General features: G+C 44.7%; 1 protein-coding gene across 2 annotated transcripts in view; it reads right to left on the bottom strand.

Moving 5' to 3' along the window:
* The window catches only part of ptpn11b (protein tyrosine phosphatase non-receptor type 11b), a 223,313-nt gene that overhangs the window by 166,184 nt on the left and 35,804 nt on the right, over positions 1-21,325 (bottom strand). For both annotated transcript variants that reach the window (XM_056272912.1, XM_056272913.1), the window contains exon 2: positions 3,324-3,446. In XM_056272912.1, the coding sequence (XP_056128887.1) occupies positions 3,324-3,446 (123 nt within the window). The remainder of the gene's footprint in view (positions 1-3,323; positions 3,447-21,325) is intronic.

Here is a 21,325-nt window from a genome sequence, read left to right as displayed (position 1 = left end):
ATTACAAGGGCCTTATGGGTCTATTATTGGCTGCTGGCTGTGTGCCAGCAGTCTGAGCCTGCTAATGGCTTTTCCCTTCCCACTGCATCGCCCCACCATCTTCTCTGGGGCCACAGTCGCTGTCCTGAGCTGGACCCTACTGACAGACTGGTGGCAGCCTTTTCATTACATTTTCATTGTTTTCAGTAGTTTCATTTTCATTATGTTTTCATTGCATGGTCATTAAGTTTTAATTACATTTTCATTAGTGTCATTACGTTTTCGTTACATTTTCATTAGGTTTTAATTACTTTTTCGTTATGTTTCATTATTTTCTTTATGTTTTCATTAGTTTCATTGTTTTCATTATGTTTTCATTGCATGTTCATTAGGTTTTAATTACATTTTCATTATTATCATTACATTTTCGTTACATTTTCATTAGGTTTTAATTACTTTTCCATTATGTTTTCATTATTTTCCTCGTTTTCATTGCATGTTCATTAGGTATTAATTACATTTTCATTATTTTCATTATGTTTCCATTACATTTTCATTAGGTTTTCATTACTTTTCCATTATGTTTTCATTATTTTCATTGTTTTCATTACATTTTCATTAGGTTTTCATTACTTTTCCATTATGTTTTCATTATTTTCATTGGGTTTTCATTACTCTTTCATTATGTTTTCATTATTTTCATTGGGTTTTCATTACTTTCATTATGTTTTCATTACATTTTCATTAGGTTTTCATTACTCTTTCATTATGTTTTCATTATTTTCATTATGTTTTCAATCACTCCAGTGGCTCGAGATGGCATTTATGGATTAATTGCAGTATTTGTTTTCTCACCTCGAGAAAAAAAATGTCTTGAAAATGGAAAATTGTCAGTTGTACGTTCAACTTGTAACAACTGCAATGCCAGTGTTGTGCGATGCGAGGCAGGCGTAACCAGGCCACTTGCAACACGACCAATATGAGGTACTCAAGAAGAATTCATCTGAAGAATACAAGTCCATTACTCTTTGGCATGTCATTTCTCTTTGGCCAGTGTTTTTAAATTTGTGACAGCTACTGTATTTACCATTATCTTTACAGTTATTTTTACACAAAAAAAAGAAAGAAAAACATCCGACAGTTTGTGGTGCAATTTACATCTTTATACAGAGCTTTTAAATTGTCAGGCATATTTTACCTAAATTGGATTGGATTAACTGACTCTAATGTACTTGAATTATGCACTGTAAAGCTGTATTATGCAGAAAATATGAATACTGAATTGCAAACAGAATTGGCAGATACTTGATATGAAAGGATTCTGATCAGAGGCAGAAACTTGATCAGGACATCCCAAGCTAACAGATGTGTTTCATATGCCCAGGTACTAAGTGTTGAGTGAACTATAAATCCTTTTTCTGTAGTGTATCCGTGACTTGGAGAGAAGAGATGACAGCACACAAAGCTGTGCCACTAGTTTAAGATTGCTGACTTAGGGACAATCTGCCAAATGCATCCTTTTGTTTGCAAATTCCCTGGCGCATCTTGCTCGGATCAGACGAGGCTAACCAATGGGAAATGGGGAATCAGCTCTGGGTACGACAAAGCAATGTTCAGCCTCTTTCACAGAATAATCCTGGTACTGTCCTGGGTTGCAGATCCTGGGAATTTACAGACCCCCTTCCCCTTTCACACCGCCAAGTCAAATGCAGCAAGCCCCATATATCATATAACCCCCTCAGCTCTTGTGCCGACGTTGCTTGCAGAGGCAGTGTGGAACTCGGTAGTGAGCATTGCAACTGAAGGCAGACGAATTTTATGCGCTTCGCGATTCAGCACTAAACAATCCTGTGAGGTTGTGTGGCCTACCGCTTTGCAGCTGAGCTGTTGTTGATCCTAGACCAGGGGTAGGCAATCGTATCCAGAAAGGGCCAGTGTGGGTGAAGGTCTTTGTTCCAACCAAGCAGTTACACACCTGTCTCTCCTAATCAAGTTCCTCAGCAAAGACTCTACTGGTTGGTTAGTGGGATCAGATGTGTGTAACTGCTTGGTTGGAACAAAAACCTTCATCCACACCAGCGCTTTCTGGATAAGACTGCCCACCCCTGTTCTAATAATAAATCAATCTTATATAGCACTTTTCTGGTACTCAAAGTCGCTTTACAATAAATGGAGTGAAACAAGACAAAAGATGAACATAACACAGACATACAGGGGTGGATGGGAAGGGGGGCTACAAGAGGGAGAAAATGTTCTAGATGTTTCCACTTCACAATAATAGTTCTAGATGTTTCCACTTCACATCTGTTCTAGATGTTTCTACTTCACAATAACAGACTAAGTTGACTGGGGCAGGTCTGGCAAGGAAGACGTTTGATGAATGTGAAAGCTCAGTGACTTTCAGTGTGGCACTGTGATAGGATGCCACTGAGCTCCTCAGTACGACCCCACCCCTTCTACTGCCAGTGTTTGTTTCTGGAGACTGCAGGGCTGGATGCCTGCATGTATGCACCTGTTAGTAGGGCTGTGGCTGAAATAGCCACACCCCCTAATTAGAAGGGGTGTCCACATACTTATGGCTATACAGTGTATATGTATATATATACACACACACACACACACACACACACACACACACACACACATAATCCAGCCATCCATCCATCCATCCATTATCCAAAACACACACACACACATAATCCAGCCATCCATCCATCCATCCATTATCCAAACCACTCATCCTGCTGTCAGGGTCACGGGGATGCTGGAGCCTATCCCAGCAGTCACTGGGTGGCAGGCAGGGAGACACCCTGGACAGGCTGCCAGGCCATCACAGGGCCTACTTGGCAATTATCACATGATAAAACAACGTTTAACAAATATTAGAAAATTAAAAAAAAGGATTTTATCCTGATTTGTAAAGTGCAGGCGTACACTGGGCAGCTTTGGACAGCTTCCCGGTGATAATGCTTCTGACAACCATGCCGGTAATGAAAATAATGATGAAGCTGGGGGTGCGAGTCCACAGTGGGCACGCAATGCATGGGCACGCAAGCCAATGCCAAGAAACTGTTGGTCCATCCTTCTTGATCTCGGATCCAGCCCAGCAAAGTGGCTCGAAAATAATTCAAAATCCACCTCAGGATCTCCGGCACTGACTGGGGGAGATGTGCCTCCACCAACCTGACAGCCATCCTGACACGAATAACAATGTTGCTAATAACAATAATAATAACAACAATAATAATGATCAACCAACCAAAAACAAATAAAAAACATACAAAGGCAAAACGCAGCTAATACCAAACAACGGCAGATGAATGGAGGGAGAGCAAAGTGACCACCTGACAGAGAGGGTGAAATCCCCTGGGTTGCTTTTGCTTGGCCGGGCCAGGAAGCTACCATGAACCCCCCGTGACAAGAGGAGCTGCTCTGCCTCGATTCCGGTGATGTTGGGGTGGAACCACCTGCACAGAGACAGAAATAAGACGTTAGAGATGTTACACGAGGACTACATTCTCACGTGGCTGACCCATAAATCAAAACAACACAACATCAGAGCTGGTGAAACTCTTAACACAATACGCTTGCACATGACCATGACTAGTACACGTCGCACCACACAAAATACAAGCAAATACTTATCCCTTCCATATGGGACATGACACGCAAACTCTCAATAAAAACAAGATTTTTGTTGCCGTTTTGCTGATATAAAGAAAGCTCAGTGTTAGAAAAAAATGCTTTGCATGCAAATTTCCTTTTGTTTTGTTTTTATAATTACAAGATGGTGGATTATAGGACTCCTGGGGTTTCCCCAAACAACAGGTGATTCCTTTAATGGCTGCACAAACTGCTGATATTGTTCATTTCTCTATCATGTCAAACACAGTTAAAGTTCATGACTCATGGAGTGTGGAGTCAACCAATGGCTCCTTTTCACCCACTATCTGCACGTTTCACCTTTTTCCTGCATACGTTTCACCTGCTACCTGCACGTTTCACCTGCTACCTGCACATTTTTCACCCGCTACCTGCACATTTTTCACCCACTACCTGCACGTTTCACCTACCTGCACATTTTTCACCTGCTACCTGCACATTTTTCACCTGCTACCTGTACATTTTTCACCTGCTACCTGTACATTTCACCTGCTACCTGCACATCTTTCACCCACTACATGCACGTTTCAACCGCTACCTGCACATTTTTCACTCACTACCTGCAGGTTTCACCTGCTACCTGCACATTTCACCCACTACCTGCACGTTTTACCCACTACCTGCACATTCTTCCCCTGCTACCTGCACTTTTCACCCGCTACCTGCACATTTTTCCCCTGCTACCGGCACGTTTCACCTGCTACCTGCACGTTTTACCTGCTATCGGCACCCGCTACCTGCACATTTTTCACCTGCTACCTGTAAATTTCACCTGCTACATGCACATTTTTCACCTGCTACGTGCACGTTTTTCACCCGCTACCTGCACATTTTTCCCCTGCTACCGGCACGTTTCACCTGCTACCTGCACATGTTTTACCTGCTATCGGCACCCGTTACCTGCACATTTTTCACCTGCTACCTGTAAATTTCACCTGCTACATGCACATTTTTCACCTGCTACCTGCACATTTTTCACCTGCTACCTGTACATTTCACCTGCTACCTGCACATCTTTCACCCACTACCTGCACGTTTCAACCGCTACCTGCACATTTTTCACCCACTACCTGCATGTTTCACCTGCTACCTGCACATTTCACCCACTACCTGCACGTTTTACCCACTACCTGCACATTCTTCCCCTGCTACCTGCACGTTTCACCTGCTACCTGCACATTTTTCACCTGCTACCTGCATGTTACACCCGCTACCTGCACATTTTTCACCCGCTACCTGCACATTTTTCACCTGCTATCTGTACATTTCACCTGCTACCTGCACATCTTTCACCCACTACCTGCACGTTTCAACCGCTACCTGCACATTTTTCACTCACTACCTGCAGGTTTCACCTGCTACCTGCACATTTCACCCACTACCTGCACGTTTTACCCACTACCTGCACATTCTTCCCCTGCTACCTGCACTTTTCACCCGCTACCCTGCACATTTTTCCCCTGCTACTGGCACGTTTCACCTGCTACCTGCACGTTTTACCTGCTATCGGCACCCGCTACCTGCACATTTTTCACCTGCTACCTGTAAATTTCACCTGCTACATTCACATTTTTCATCCACTACCTGCACGTTTCACCCGTTGCCTGCACATTTTTCACCTGCTACCTGCACGTTTCACCTGCTACCTGCACATTTCACCTGCTACCTGCATGTTTCACCCGCTACATGCACATTTTACCCACTACCTGCACGTTTTACCCACTACCTGCACATTTACCCACTACCTGCATGTTATACCCACTACCTGCACATTTTTCCCCTATCTGCACGTTTCACCCGCTACCTGCACATTTTTCACCCACTACCTGCACGTTTCAGCCGCTACCTGCACGTTTCACCTGCTACCTTGCACATTTTTCACCTACGACCTGCACATTTTTCCCCTGCTACCGGCACGTTTCACCCACTACCTGCACATCTTTCACCTGCTACCTGCACGTTTCACCTGCTACCTGCAAATTTTTCACCCACTACCTGCACGTTTCAACTGCTATCTGCACATTTTTCGACTGTTACCAGCATGTTTCACCTGCTACCTGCACATTTTTCACCCACTACCTGCGTACGTTTCACCAATACCTGCACCTTTTTCACCCGCTACCTGCACATTTCACCCGCTACCTGCACATTTCACCTGCTACTTGCACGTTTTTCATCAGCTACCTGCATGTTTCACCCGCAACCTGCTCATTTTTCACCCGCTACCTGCACATTTTCCACCTGCTACCTGCACGTTTCACCTGCTACCTGCACATTTTTCACCTGCTACCTGCATGTTTCACCCGCTGCCTGCACATTTTCCACCTGCTACCTGCACATTTCAACCACTACCTGCACGTTTCAACCACTACCTGCACGTTTCACCCGCTACCTGCACATTTTTCACCTGCTACCTGCACAGTTTTCCCCTGCTATCTGCACAGTTTTCTCCTGCCATCTGCACATTTCATCCGCTACCTGCACATTTTTCACCTGCTACCTGCACATTTTTTCCGGGAGCTGACGACACATAAGGATGCTCATAACATTTCCCCCAGAGCCACTTGTAGCTTTACAGGGGGCTCACCACCTGTTGGGAGTCATTAACAACAATACTGCTACAAATGATTAACCCCTACTGGCCCTCCATCTAGGACCACTACAAATCGGGCCCCCTGTGATGCCCAGTCAAACCAGTGGCAACATCAGGTTTCAACTTATGAACTGTAGCGCTGGGACGCTCAACTGCTCAGTTGAGTTGTTTTTTTTAATCTGTTGCTCCACCTGCCACACCCCAACCCTAACCCCAAATAATGCATTGGTTAAAATTTACTCAGTCCTCTGCAAACTATGTAGCAATTGCTGCAAAAAATATCAACAGATGGCCTTCTAAACTGGTAGATGTCAGCAAATTTGCTGTGTATTCGCAACTTCTCTGTTTGAATTTGTTCACGTTGCTTGCTTCCAATTTGTTTTTCTCACATTCACATTGCTGAATGATGGAGGTCAAGATTCCAGCAAAATTTCCCATCACACCTTTAATACTGTCATGTGATCAAAATAGAAAGCTTATTCCCTTGTGACTACAATTGCATTGTTCATACTTGTATCATCTTCTTGACTCTTAATTCCGTACATTCTTTTATTCTTCAGATGACATACCTGTGGCGGCATGGAGGCGTTTAGGAAAGATGAGAGTGGAGTTTTTAACTAGATTGTTTAACACAATCTTGGAAAGTGAGAGGATGCCTGAGGAGTGGAGAAGCATACTGGTACCGATTTAGAATAGGAATAAGGGTGATGTGCAGAATTATAGCAACTACAGAGGTATACAGTTGATTAGCCACAGCATGACAATATGGGAAAGAGTAATAAAAGATAGGTTAAGAGGAGAGATGATGATTAGCGAGCAGCAGTATGGTTTCATGCCACGAAAGAGCACCACAGATGTGATGTTTGCTTTGAGAATGTTGATGGAGCAGTATAGAGAAGGTCAGAAGGAGTTACATTGTGTCTTTGTGGATTTAGAGAACGCATATGACAGTATGCCGAGAGAGGAGTGTGGTATTGTATGAGGAAGTCAGGAGTTGCAGAGAAGTATGTAGGAGTGGTGCAGGATATGTATGAGGGAAGTGTGATAGTGGTGAGGTGTGCAGTTGGAATGACAGATGGGTTCAAGGTGGAGGTGGGATTACATCAAGGATTGGCTCTGAGCCCTTTCTTGTTTGCTATGGTGATGGACAGGTTGATGGATGAGATCAGGCAGGAGTCTCCGTGGATGATGTTTGCAGATGACATTGTGATCTGTAGCGAGAGTAGAGTGCAGGTTGAGGAGAGCCTGGTGAGGTGGAGGTATGCACTGGAGAGAACAGGAATGAAAGCCAGTGGGAACAAGATGGAATACATACGTGCGAACGACAGAGAGGACAGTGGAATGGTGAGGATGCAAGAAGTAGAGGTGACGAAGGTCTACGAGTTTAAATACTTGGGGTCAACTGTTCAAAGTAATGGGGAGTGCAGAGGAGAGGTGAAAAGAGTGCGCAGGCAGGGTGGAGAAGAGTATCAGGAGTGATTTGCAACAGAAGGGTATCAGCAAGAGTGAAAGGGAAGGTTTACAAGAAGGTAGTGAGACCAGCTATGGTTTGGAGACAGTGGCTCTGATTAAAAGACATGGTGAGGTCTTAAGTCTCTTGTGGCTCAGATGGGTACAAAGCTGCGTTCTGAAGAACGGCTGGTCCCGTGAGCCATGTTGTGGTGCTTGGGAGGGCTGGTGACACAGATCTGATCCAATGTTGGCAGGATTCAGGTTGGAATATACGTAATTCCACTGGCTAGGACCGGATGATTTATTGATACACTGAATCCTGTTGTGCACATAGACACAAAAGCTCCTTGATTGGTCGTGGATGTATCCTAGTACAACATTACTGTCCGTGTAGTACGTTATGTTGTCAAATGTCACATCCATCTCTGTGACTATCAGCTCGGCGAGCTCCACTACGAGTACAGCTGCACATAGTTCCAGTCTTGGGATCGTTAGGCCAGACGGGGAGGAACTTTGCTTTTCCAAAGATGAAACCAACTTCAATTTGTTCTTCGTGACTTGTCGGCTATGGCTGCAATCGCTTTGCCTGATGCGTCTGCGAAGACCAAGGTTGTCTCCAATGTTTGTCATTGAGCTGTATGTGGAAGTTAGTGGTGGATGATGTTGGTGCTTGGGTGCTTGGCTAAACACCTCCTTCACTTTAATTTGACCGTTGCATGGTTGCAGATGGCTTGTACAACTAATCTCTAGGATGGATGTTTTGTAGCTGCTCACCTGTAGTGCTCTATGAGCACCCCCAAGACATACATCACCAATGACAATGCATCCTAGATCCAGCCTTTGAACAAATGGTGCATTGTTTGGACCACTAATTTGCTCACGGACCTTGTGTATCCTCAGGGTATTTCTGCCCAATAGAAGGAGTACGTTGGCCTCCAGATCGAAGGGTGGCATTTCCTTGATGATGCACTTCAGGTGAGTCTGATGGCGGGCTGCATCTGGAGTAGGTATCTCCGAGCAGTTATTAGGGACTTGGTTACACTCAGAGTGTAGGTAGAGATAAACTTAAGCTTCTTGTCTGCTGACGCCACAGTGTAACCACGAGCTCTTCTCCCCGCAGTCTCAAGTCCAGCACGTCTTCAGCGAGTATGGGTAGGAAAGCCTCAAAATCTTAAAGACATTGAAGAACTCAGACTGCGCAAGACAGCGGTTGCTCTGCTCATCCAGTATTGCGTACATTTTCTTGCCCTCCCCTCTGCATCCAGTATATGTTGATGAGACATATATTGGAGCATGCTCTTGCGCTCAGTCCTTCACCACACATACTTGTGTGCACTTTGAAGTGACCTCCTGGGAATCTGCTTTGTACTCCTCCTCCCTACCATGCTCCAAGGGGGGGGGGCGACTTAGATTTCGAGATAGCTGGTCCTGGGTGAAGCACTGTCAAATGGTCGCTGCTCTCGCATTCCATGCATTTGATCTTAAATGAGCAGTTCCTGGAAAGATGGCTCAGTGGACGAACAACATCGGAAGCAAACAGTGTTCTTTAAGAGCTAATTGCGCTCTTCTAAACTCTTTCTGAAAGCCTCTACATTTCTTCAGAGGATGAGGTTTTTTATGTATGGGGAAGTGGTTATTTGGATCTGTTGATTTCTTATCTTCTCTAGTCTCGGGCTTTTCTATTGAAGAAAATTGGGTCCGGTGAACATATATAGGCATCTTCACGGGCCTCTCCCACTTGCTCTTTCTTTCCTGCTCTTTTCTCTCCCCATTCTTTTTTTCTGCCAGCTAAAGCAACAGGCCTCGGTAGCTGATGACGCTAACTATCCAACCAGATAAACACTCCCAAAAAACTCCACAGCAAGGGTATCGATTTTCATGAAGTTTACTGAGAACCTTGACATGGAGTTTTTTGGGAGTATTTATATAGTTGGATAGTTAGTGTCATCAGCTAGTGAGGCCTTCACCGTCAAAATTTTTTTGCTTTAGCAAGTAGAAAAAAAGAACTGAGAAGCTGACAACAGAGCACATATCGCAAACCATGAGCTTACTTCCGGAAGCCTGGTAACTAAAGTCTGTCTCACACTGGTAGTAAATAAGTAAGAAATACCCTCATACATGAAATACCACAGGGTGGCGCTGCTACAAAAGACAAACAACTTAAACACATTAAGCTACATTTTTAGGAGCAGAACGCCATCATTCAGGGCTTTTACAAAGGTGTCAATTCAAAGTTTCTTAGCTCACATGGACCTTACTGGAAGAAAATGGAAATCATCTGAAATGGCCATTGAAGATTAAAACTCTAGCATCAAACATGTCTACTACAATCTTGGAAGAGAAGCAGTTGTCATCACCAGTGTTAGCTCACTCCAGTGACACATAAATCCAACTGACAGGGACAGCTTCTTATCCAAACAGCAGCCTGACATATGACAAAGGGGGAGGGGGGTTAGGGTTAGGGTTGGGGGGGGGGCAGAACGAGAGACAGAATGGATGAATACAGAGACAAAGCGAGACAATAACACAGGGACAGAGCACTAGGCCAGTGAGGCACAGAGAAGGCAGTCATCTGTGGGCTTGCCTCTGGCCCAGATTGCACCTGACCCTCTTATCCTCACTGGGCACCATCAGCTAGCTCTGTGGTGCTTTACTTCACTACATGCCTTGAGGAAGCAGATTATAAGAGGAACATTTCAAATAGCAAATCGTAACCAATCACAACCGGCATTTAGCAGAAGCTTAGTTACTAATACAAGTGACTGGGGTTGGAAATTCGATAGCACCTCGCCTCTGCCATCATGAAAGTCTAGCATAAGGAGAAGATATGAATGAAAACGGCATAGAAAAGATCCCTTACAGATAGGGTTGAAGACCAAGTTAAAGAGAGAACATTTAGTAGTGCATTATCCACAAGATGCAATGTGACTCTAGGTTTAGAATAAGCAGTATGTAATAGGTGGACCGTTCTGACTCAGAGTACTTTCTGTTAAACACACTTTAGTGCATAGACAAACTTGACAGCGTGGCCAAGCATCGTCTATGAAAGACAGAAAAACTGCTCTGTGAATTAAAGGAATTCTAATGGAGTTTAGGACTGTAACTAACAATTATTTCCAATATCAATTATTTTGACAATCCTTTTGTCTCTGAAACATCAAAAATAATGACAAATGCCCATCAAAAGTTTAAAATTTTCCCAAATGATGTCTTAAAACTGTTTACCCAGTCTAATCAAAAATCTCTCAAGTAGGGGCATCCAGGTGGCATGGCAGTCTATTCCATTGCCTACCAGCATGGGGATCATCGGTTCGAATCCCCCGTGTTACCTCTGGCTTGGTCAGGCGTCCCTACAGACACAATTGGCCGTGTCTGCGGGTTGGAAGCAGGATGTGGGTATGTGTCCTGGTCGCTGCACTGGCGCCTCCACTGGTTTGTCGGGGCGCCTGTTCGGGGGGGGGGGACTGGGGGGAATAGCGTGATCCTCCCACACGCCACGTCCCCCTGGTGAAACTCCTCACTGTCAGGTGAAAAGAAGTGGCTGGTGACTCCATATATAGGGGAGGAGGCATGTGGTAGTCTGCAGCCCTCCCCGGATCAGCAGAGGGGGTGGAGCAGTGACCGGGACGGCTCGGAAGAGTGGGTTAAGTGGCCGGATACAATTGGGGAGAAAAAATTAAATTAATTTTTTTTTTTAAAATGTCCCAATATAAATTTTACTATAATATGAATCAGAGAAAGGCAAGCAACAACAAATGTTTGGTAATTTTACTCCACAGGGCTCCAGGTTAAAAAAATAAAAAATCTAGAAGCCATTGGCTCCTAAACCCAAAATATTTAGGAGCCAAATCAATTTTTCAGGGGCCAGTATATAGGGATGTCTTAAGCTACATTGTTAAAGGGCTGCCTCACACTGCCTCTTCTGTCCCGTCTGTACTGTCTGCCTGTGTCTGTGCTGCCTTCCAGAGTCTACACCATGTCTTCTTCACATAAACCATATGTACAGTACATATTGTACATGTACAATGTACAGTCAGAAGAGTGGGGTAATTGACCAAGTACAACTGGGGAGAAAAGGGGGGGGGTGAAACAGCATGTGTCACTAATCAGCAGCCAATCACATCACAGCTCTGCTGTCACATCCATCCATCCACCCATCCATACATACATCCATCATCCAAACCACTTATCCTGCTCTCAGCTCAGCTGTCACCGACACTTGTTCCCTCCCTGCACACTGAAAGATTCAGAGCAGTCGCTGGAAGCTGCCCAACACTACACAGCTCTACACAACAACATCATCTGTAGAGTCCACAAAAAAAAAAAACACTCTCAGTAAGCAGGACAAGTTTACAACTTACCTTACTGTGCTGAATGAGAGAAAGTCAGTGTGGGTGAGGAAGAGAATGTCTTTAAGCAGACCCACACAGATAAACACAAACTTCTGGCAGCACAAACCGACCACACGTATGTTCGCACACATCTGGAGAGACAGTGGTCCACCATCTTTCAGCCCTATTACCACAAAAGGTAAACCTGATCCTCACTGTCACCACTACACTTCATCACCCACCTACACACCAACAGACACAGTGATGCATCAACACCGTCCCGGTTCTGCTGGACTGGACTTCATGGAAACGCGCAAGAACCTGCAGCAGCTTTTCATGCATCAACTGCGGCATTTTTCTTTTTTAAAATTTTTCTCCCCAACTGTACTTGGCCAATTACCCCACTCTTCCGAGCCATCCCAGTCTCTGCTCCACCCCCTCTGCTGATCCAGGGAGGGCTGCAGACTATCACATGCCTCCTCCAATACATGTGGAGTCACCAGCCGCTTCTTTTCACCTGACAGTGAGGAGTTTCACCAGGGGGACATAGAACGTGGGAGGATCATGCTATTCCCCCACAGTTCCCCCTCCCCCCCATAACAGGTGCCCCGACTGACCAGGGGAGGTGCTAGAGCAGCGACCAGGACACATACCCACATCCGGCTTCCCACCCACAGACACGGCCAATTGTGTCTGTAGGGACGACCGACCAAGCCGGAGGTAACATGGGGATTCGATCTGACAATCTCTGCACTGGTAGGCAACGGAATGGACCACTAAGTCACCCAGATGCCCAATTGGGGCATTTTACATGGACTGATATAAAAATAAAAAACTGATATAAAAATAATCTGTTTTAACACACTTGTTGTGATAACGGAATCAGCTGAAGTGGAATATGATCCTTCATGCCCTACCCCACCTTTATAGCTGAACACTGTCACAGTCCCTTTGCTTCAGTCACCACAAACCCTACAGTCCAGCCCTATAGTCCAGCCTTGGCACTTGCTACCCAAGTAGAAGGAAACAGAGAATTAAGAGTGGAGTTGGGTTTGGCAAGGGCAATAAAAGTATTCCTGGGCTAGGGAGAGAATGAGAGACAGACAGAGAAAGAGAAGGGGTACATGTGAGAGTGGGGTAGGGAGAGCGAGGGAGCCTGGTCCTTCAATCTGGGATTTGGATCTGGATTATGAGAAGGCCTGATACCAGTGTCTAACGCTGCTATCAGGCGTCCTCTGTGCCAAGACGAACATGAGTGATGCAGTGTCTCTGCACTAACCCACATCTTCTCAGAAAATCCTCCCGGTCTTGTTCCAGCTCTTCATTCCTTGCAGACAAAAGTTGATAGCTATATAGTGGCTATGTTCCCAGACCGTCTCTGATCCTACTGACAGAAGGGGTTTCACTGGTCCAGATCAGCATGCTAAAGCCCTGGGTCGCCTGCTATCTTGTTGGATGCTAAATGCAACAGCTATGCTGCTGATGCTTCCAGTCTGCAGATTATAAATGAAGTTTCACGGTGTAGTTACATGGATAACACTTAGCCCTAGCCATGCCGAAATCCCCTATCCAGCCAATTCTGCAGCATACCATTAAACTGGAATTTGTGGTTTTTCAGGGGGGGGATTGGTCTTTAAATTGTCATTGAAGAACAAATCAATGACAACACAAAAAGCATTTTTTACAAGCAAGGTGAAATTAGACCTCATAAAGACATTTGTCAAACATCAAAGCAACTAGATAAACAAACCAAACATCTCAGCCATTAAACATCTCAGCCATTAAACAACTCAGCCATTAACAGGAATAAAGTGCTCAAACCAGAAAAGTCTTGAACCAGAGTAGTTTGCTGGTTGGTTGGTTGATTGATTGACCAATTCATAGTACAGAAGGGGAACTAAAGCAATTCTGGGTCACACAGAACTAGACCCAACAACTCATTCTGCCCCGAAGACCTTGGAGATGAAGTGAAGAGAAGCCCCATAGACCCCCATTCTGGAGCCCCACAGACTCAAGTTAGGCTGTCTCAGATTTGTTCCTGCTATGTGACTAATGACTGTCCCATCAAATAACCTGCATGCGTGGCACATGTCAAAGCTCAGCAGATGATCAAGATGATCACATAAGCCTCAAGTGAAACAGTCATTCTAAGTCCCAAGGCCCTTGGAGGTTTTTCTGGGAAATGTGAATCAGGTTTCAGACAAAAAATTGAAAAAATACAAATAAAAACAGGGCTATCGTCCTCTCCGTGCTGTGTAAATGTAGGCTCAAAATGTGCTTGGGCATGTGACTCTTCCAGCGTGGTGCTGGGTTTAATGATTAACGTTCATGTCCATGCTGTGCCATCACTCTGGCTGGGTGTATACTGCAGGATAATTAGCCAAATTTTAGGCCCAGTTCCCCCCTATTGAGAGTTGGGGGGTGGGGGCATCCAGATTTAAGGCTGCTTGGTACTGGTTATCTCTGCTGATTGTCCCATTGTATTTACAAATTCAATCTTTGCCTCTCAATGTACTGGCACGCCAGTCAGGACCGTCCTGACTACGTCCAACATCAACAGCAACGGGACCTGAGCAGAATCATGACCGCTGATGTGAGGGAATCTGAATGGGAGATGTAAATTTTGGAACTCAAAACAACAAGATAATAGCAGTTTTTCATTGTTTAATTTTTTTCTTTATTTGCACATACAACAACCTCAACAAGGTGTGTCTGAACGTCAACTTCGATATTTGTTTTGCTCTAAAGTCACATCTGAACACAAGTTTCTACGAGATCATACTTCTGAGAGTCTTTTTGCTTTAATTTTAATTTTTATGTTTTGGATGTTTTCAATGTGCTGGTGTAGTTTTGGTAATATGGACTTTGGGTCAGTATAGTTGAAATCCCCAGCAAGAATGAGAAATCCATCTAGGTGGGCTGTCTGTTGCACACTGGTGGTGTAGTACAGTTGACTGAGTGCCTCATTCATTTATTTATTTATTTTTAAATTTCCCTCCATTTTCTCTCCAATTGTATTTGGCCAATTACCCCACTCTCCCGAGCCGTCCCGGTCGCTGCTCCACCCCCTCTGCTGATCCGGGGAGGGCTGCAGACTACCACATGCCTCCTCCCATACATGTGGAGTCACAAGCCACTTCTTTTCACCATACAGTGAGTAGTTTCACCAGGGGGACGTAGCGCGTGGGAGGATCACACTATTTCCCCCAGTTTCCCTTCCCCCCCAAACAGGTGCCCTGACTGACCAGTGGAGATGCTAGTGCAGCGACCAGGGCACATACCCACATCCGGCTTCCCACCCCCCAGACACGGCCAATTGTGCCTGTAGGGATGCCCAACCAAGCCAGAGGTAATATGGGGATTCGAACCAGCGATCCTCATGTTGGTAGGCAGCGGAATACACCACTACGCTACCCGGATGCCCCTTTGCGTTTATATTTAATGGCAGTTTGCATCCAAAGTACTGCATCACTGCCAACTGCTGAATTGAGATTTGGGAGAATTGGGACTTGGACTGATAGACTAATCATTAAGTGAGCAATGTTACAATATGAATGATACAATGTTACAATATGAGGTTACAATGGTACAATGTTACAATATGAAGGTTACAATGTTACAGTTTCATTTAGCAGACGCTTTTATCCAAAGTGACGTACATCTGAGAGTTAATACAACACAAGCAAGGATATAATCAGGAGGCGACAACGCAAGTAAATGCCAAAAAACTAGGTTCAAGTCCTATAGGACATAGGTGTCAACAGGCAGTGCATAAACACAATGCATAGGGTGCATAGAAGCAGGGTTTTTTGTTTTTTTGTATTTTTATTGATACCATCAGGTATGCAGGTGTTAGAGAAAGAGCTGGGTCTTTAGCTTCTTCTTAAAGATGGAGAGAGATTCAGCAGATTGAATGGAGTTTGGTAACTCGTTCCACCACCGGGGAACTACAGAAGAGAAGAGTCTGGCTAGTGACTTAGGGCCCCATTGTGGCGGAAGTGCCAGGTGCCTTTCATTGGCAGAGCGTAGTGAGTGGGACTGAGTGTAGACCTGAATGAGGGAGTTCAGGTAGGTGGGAGCCGTCTTAGTTGCTGTTTTGTAAGCGAGCATTAAGGTTTTGAATTTGATGCGGGTAGCAACTGGGAGCCAGTGGAGGAATATGAACAGCAGAGTGACATGTGCTGTTTTGGGTTGAAAACCAGACACGCCACCGTGTTCTGGATAATTTGCAGAGGTTTGAAGGTGCAGGGAGACCTGCCAGTAAGGAGTTGCAGTAGTCAATGTGTGATATTACAAGAGCCTGTACCAGGAGCTGTGCCTCATGCTCAGACAGGTAGGGTCTGATTTTCCTGATGTTGTACAGGGCAAATCAGCACGACCGCATGTCCGTATATTTCCCTTTTCTCAGTAGGCAAAAATAGTTCACATCATCAGAGGTGATATTAAAACTAAAGAGAAGGCTGAGCAGAATACTGTTTAAAAATACTACTTAACTGCTAAGTCACATTCTGCTGGTTGCACTTTCAACGGAAATGTTCAGATTAAATTCGTACCTGCAGCAGTGACAGTAGTGACACATTTATTTTGCTTATCGACTGAATCAACCCATTCATTATTCTACTGTTACATGAGGCAAAGCACATGCGTCTCGACTGCAGCCATGTACACTTATTTCTACTCACTAACTTGATTATTTTGAAAACAATATTTTTAATACTGCATAAAAAAGATTATTTGTTGGGTGTCCAGGTGGCATAGCTGTCTATTCCATTGCCTACCAACACAGGGATCGCCGGTTCGAATCTCTGTGTTACCTCCAGCTGGGTCGGGCGTCCCTACAGACAAATTGGCCGTGTCTGTGGGTGGGAAGCCGGATGTGGGTATGTGTCTTGGTCACTGTACTAGCGCCTCCTCTGGTCGGTCGGGGCGCCTGTTCGGGGGGGGGGGGACTGGGGGGAATAGCGTGATCCTCCCACGTGCTACGTCCCCCCGGTGAAACTCCTCACTGTCAGGGGAAAAGAAGCGGCTGGGGACTCCACATGTATGGGAGGAGGCATGTGGTAGTCTGCAGCCCTCCCCAGATCAGCAGAGGGGGTGGACCAGCGACCAGGACGGCTTGGAAGAGTGGGGTAATTGGCCAAGTACAATTGGGGAGAAAAAGGGGGGGACCCCAAAAAAAATATAATTTGAAATGTCAGTCACACTTCTAAATATTTGCTCGATTTAAAGAAATGAAATATTGTTGGGCATCATTGAGGGTGGTGCAGAGTGCAGACACAGTGATCCTTGTAGTATTGAGACCTCTACCACCTCGCAGAGTCTTCTCGCTGGGCTTCAACAGCTCAACGGCTCTTTTAAGCCTTCAAAAACAATATTTTTCCTTTTCTTAAGTGGGAAGCTCACTCGACAAAAAATTGTTGCAAACAACGATGTCCATCAATGAGTACATTTTGCAGTTCAGCGAGCAGGTTTTCCTTTGCTAAACCCGTGCTGGCACTGGGCTCCTGGACTCACTGACTGTAGCTAAAACAACCGGACTGCCAGACTTGAGGATTTCCTACTCTGAAGTGCAGGAGTTTACAGACAGTTGGAATGTACTGCACCGGGTGCAGAATGGTGTTCCACATCATATTGTGTCCCTGTTCAAAACAGCAAATAAACACCATACAGAAGATGCAGCTGGCTGTGCTGCAAGCCTCCCCTTCTCGAAAAGGCAGATATGCCATGGTTTTTGAAAGTTAAATATGTCATGGTTTTTGAAAGTTAAATATGTCATGGTTTTTGAAAGCTAAATATATCATGGTTTTTGAAAGTTAAATATATCATGGTTTTTGAAAGCCTAAAGGAGTGTCACGTTGGACTTCCTGCCCAATGAAAAGATCCAGCAAGTTTCTCAGTCCTGAGGTACGGTGTGAAGTCTGGGTTTCACCTGCACAACACAGGTCCACAGTGGGTATGATGCATGCAGCCCCCGTACATGTAGCTCCACGCCCATCTGGGAGCACCACACTGTGCCATGCATGATGGGCTGCATCATCATGAAGTCAACGTTTCAGTAACGCTGATCACATTCACCCAAAATGCTTCAATTACAAAAACTTTTTAACAGCTTTGTCCTTCACCCGCCGCCAAATTCATATTCTCAACTTGCTCTCATCTCCACTCCCTTCTGCGGGAGGGTTACAGTTAGTGACTCGGAGCTTTCCAAGAATGAGACCTCCCTTTAACAACTACCAGATGCGCCACTTCCTCGTGGCTCAGGCTAGGCAGTGCAACAGGGAGAGAGAGGGAGGGGGGGGGTGAGAGAGAGAGAGAGGGGGAGAGGGAGGAGAGAGGGGGGAGAGAGAGAGAGACAGAGAGAGGAGGGAGGGGGGGGGGACAGAGAGGGGCGGGAGGGAGAGCGATAGAGATAGAGAGAGAGAAGCATACAGAAACATGACAGCTTCCAATAGCTTAGTTTTACATGAAGACACGTACTCGCGGGGCTATACTCGATTCCAATAGACTCAGTACCGAGACCGAGAGGCTGCTATAGGTGCTGGCGAGCCTCCAGCGTGCTGCAGGACAGAGACATGCGTTCTGCCACTACTTCAGCTCCATCCATTACATAATATGCGAAGTTCAACACAGCCCCGGCCGTCTATTTAAAGCAGCCCCTGCTAGGCCTGCTGGCAAAAAAAGTGATATACTTAGTACCTCCCGCACAGCGATGAAGCCCGAGTCAGGGCTATATTTGTTGCAGACTGGCCGTGGGGGATGGATTTTAGCAATGTTGCAGGGTTTCTTGATGATCCACAGTATTAACATATTAATAACAGTGTCTGCGGCAAAATCTGCACCGTTAGACAACTCATGTCAATGTCTCATTAGCATCCCTGCATCGTCTAATATATACAAAACTAATACATACAAAACGAATTAATACATACAAAACTAATATATATACAAAACTAACATACAAAACTTGGACATTTGGTATGCAAGACATTTAATCAACAATGCCTTAGCGGGGTGACTAGCCTACCTGTTGAGTTATTTGTGCTGATATGGGGGGGGGGTGTTACGGATTTCAGGGGTTATTTGCCAGTCCTTTAAACATGAATGAATAACTTCTGGCAAAGGCTGCACAGTCTTTCTGCACTGATCTGGAAACACTAAGTCAACCTGGCAACAATGTTCAAAATGTGTTCTGTGTCTGACAATATTCAAAAACCTTAAAGGGACAGGGAAAGTTATGTAAATACATGCATGGCTTGTTTGCATGTTAGCATGGGTTGTTAGCATGTAACATGTAGAGCTCATAAGAAAGGTTTCTGGAATTTTTGACCATTTATGAGAAAGACGTTAACATTTTTGTAGCAGTGTTGTAACACCGCTAAGGGGCTGCCATGTTGTCAGCCAACATGCCATCACATGGAATACACAAGGGACAAAACACGTAAACTGAGATCAACATCTGGCGGAAAGTGACTGAGGACCAGGGCTGATTTAACCTAGTCAAAGGCCCCTGGGCTTGGCTTTGTCTGCGTTACCTCCCCCCCCCCAACCACTACATGTTGTGATGCACAGCACTGGCAACACAAACAGCGTGTCTAACAGGGACCATCATACCAGAACACAAAAACTCTCCCTAACCACAGCAGGAAATGCCATACTGTAGCAACAGTACTAACTGAACAACTACCACTGAAGTACATAGTCCACCAATACTAACTGAACAGCTACCACTGAAGTGCATAGTCCAACAATACTAACTGAACACTTACCACTGAAGTACATAGTCCACCAATAATAACTGAACAGCTACCACTGAAGTACATAGTCCACCAATACTAACTGAACAGCTACCACTGAAGTACATGGTCCACCAATACTAACTGAACAGCTACCACTGAAGTACATAGTTCAACAATACTAACTGAACAGCTACCACTGAAGTACATAGTCCACCAATATTAACTGAACAGCTACCACTGAAGTACATAGTCCACCAATACTAACTGAACAGCTACTACTGAAGTACATAGTCCAACAATACTAACTAAACAGCTACCACTGAAGTACATAGTTCAACAATACTAACTGAACAGCTACCATAGAAGTACATAGTCCACCAATACTAACTGGACAGCTACCACTGAAGTACATAGTTCAACAATACTAACTAAACAGCTACCACTGACATGCATAGTCCACCAATACTAACTGAACAGCTACCACTGAAGTACATAGTCCACCAATACTAACTGAACAGCTACCACTGAAATACATAGTCCAACAATACTAACTGAACAGCTACCACTGAAGTACATAGTCCACCAATATTAACTGAACAGCTACCACTGAAGTACATAGTCCACCAATACTAACTGAACAGCTACCACTGAAGTACATAGTTCAACAATACTAACTAAACAGCTACCACTGACGTACATAGTCCAACAATACTAACTGAACAGCTACCACTGAAGTACATAGTCCACCAATACTAACTGAACAGCTACCACTGAAATACATAGTCCAACAATACTAACTGAACAGCTACCACTGAAGTACATAGTCTACCAATAGTAACTGAACAGCTACCACTGAAGTACATAGTCCACCAATACTAACTGAACAGCTACTACTAAAGTACATAGTCCACCAATAATAACTTAACAGCTACCACTGAAGTACATAGTTCAACAATACTAACTAAACAGCTACCACTGACATACATAGTCCACCAATACTAACTGAACAGCTACCACTGAAATACATAGTCCAACAATACTAACTGAACAGCTACCACTGAAGTGCATAGTTCAACAATACTAACTGAACAGATACCACTGAAGTACATAGTTCAACAATACTAACTGAACAGATACCACTGAAGTACATAGTCTACCAATAGTAACTAAACAGCTACCACTGAAGTACATAGTCCACCAATACTAACTGAAGAGCTACCACTGAAGTACACAGTCCACCAGTAGAAATACCAGCATGGCACCCGTTATCCGAGACTTTCGGTAGCCAGTGTTGGGCAAGCTACTTGGAAAGTGTAGTGAGCTAAGCTAGCAGTTACTCTACATGAAGTGAAGCTTCACTGCCCCACAGAGGAATGTCGCGAGGTCAGGTACAGGAACATGGCAAAAATACTTTACTAACATTGAAGCTATTTTTTTTTTTACATTGAACCAACATCATTCCAAGTCAATGCTATCTCAGTCATCAATAAAACTTGTCAGCCAGATAGACAGGCAGGCAAAACATGTTCAGTTCAACTGTTTATGAAATAATAATCCTGCGCTCTCCGCTC

Source organism: Lampris incognitus, chromosome 2 (assembly GCF_029633865.1).
Source record: "Lampris incognitus isolate fLamInc1 chromosome 2, fLamInc1.hap2, whole genome shotgun sequence".
Taxonomy (NCBI): domain Eukaryota; kingdom Metazoa; phylum Chordata; class Actinopteri; order Lampriformes; family Lampridae; genus Lampris; species Lampris incognitus.
This window is presented reverse-complemented; position numbering and strand designations above follow the sequence as displayed.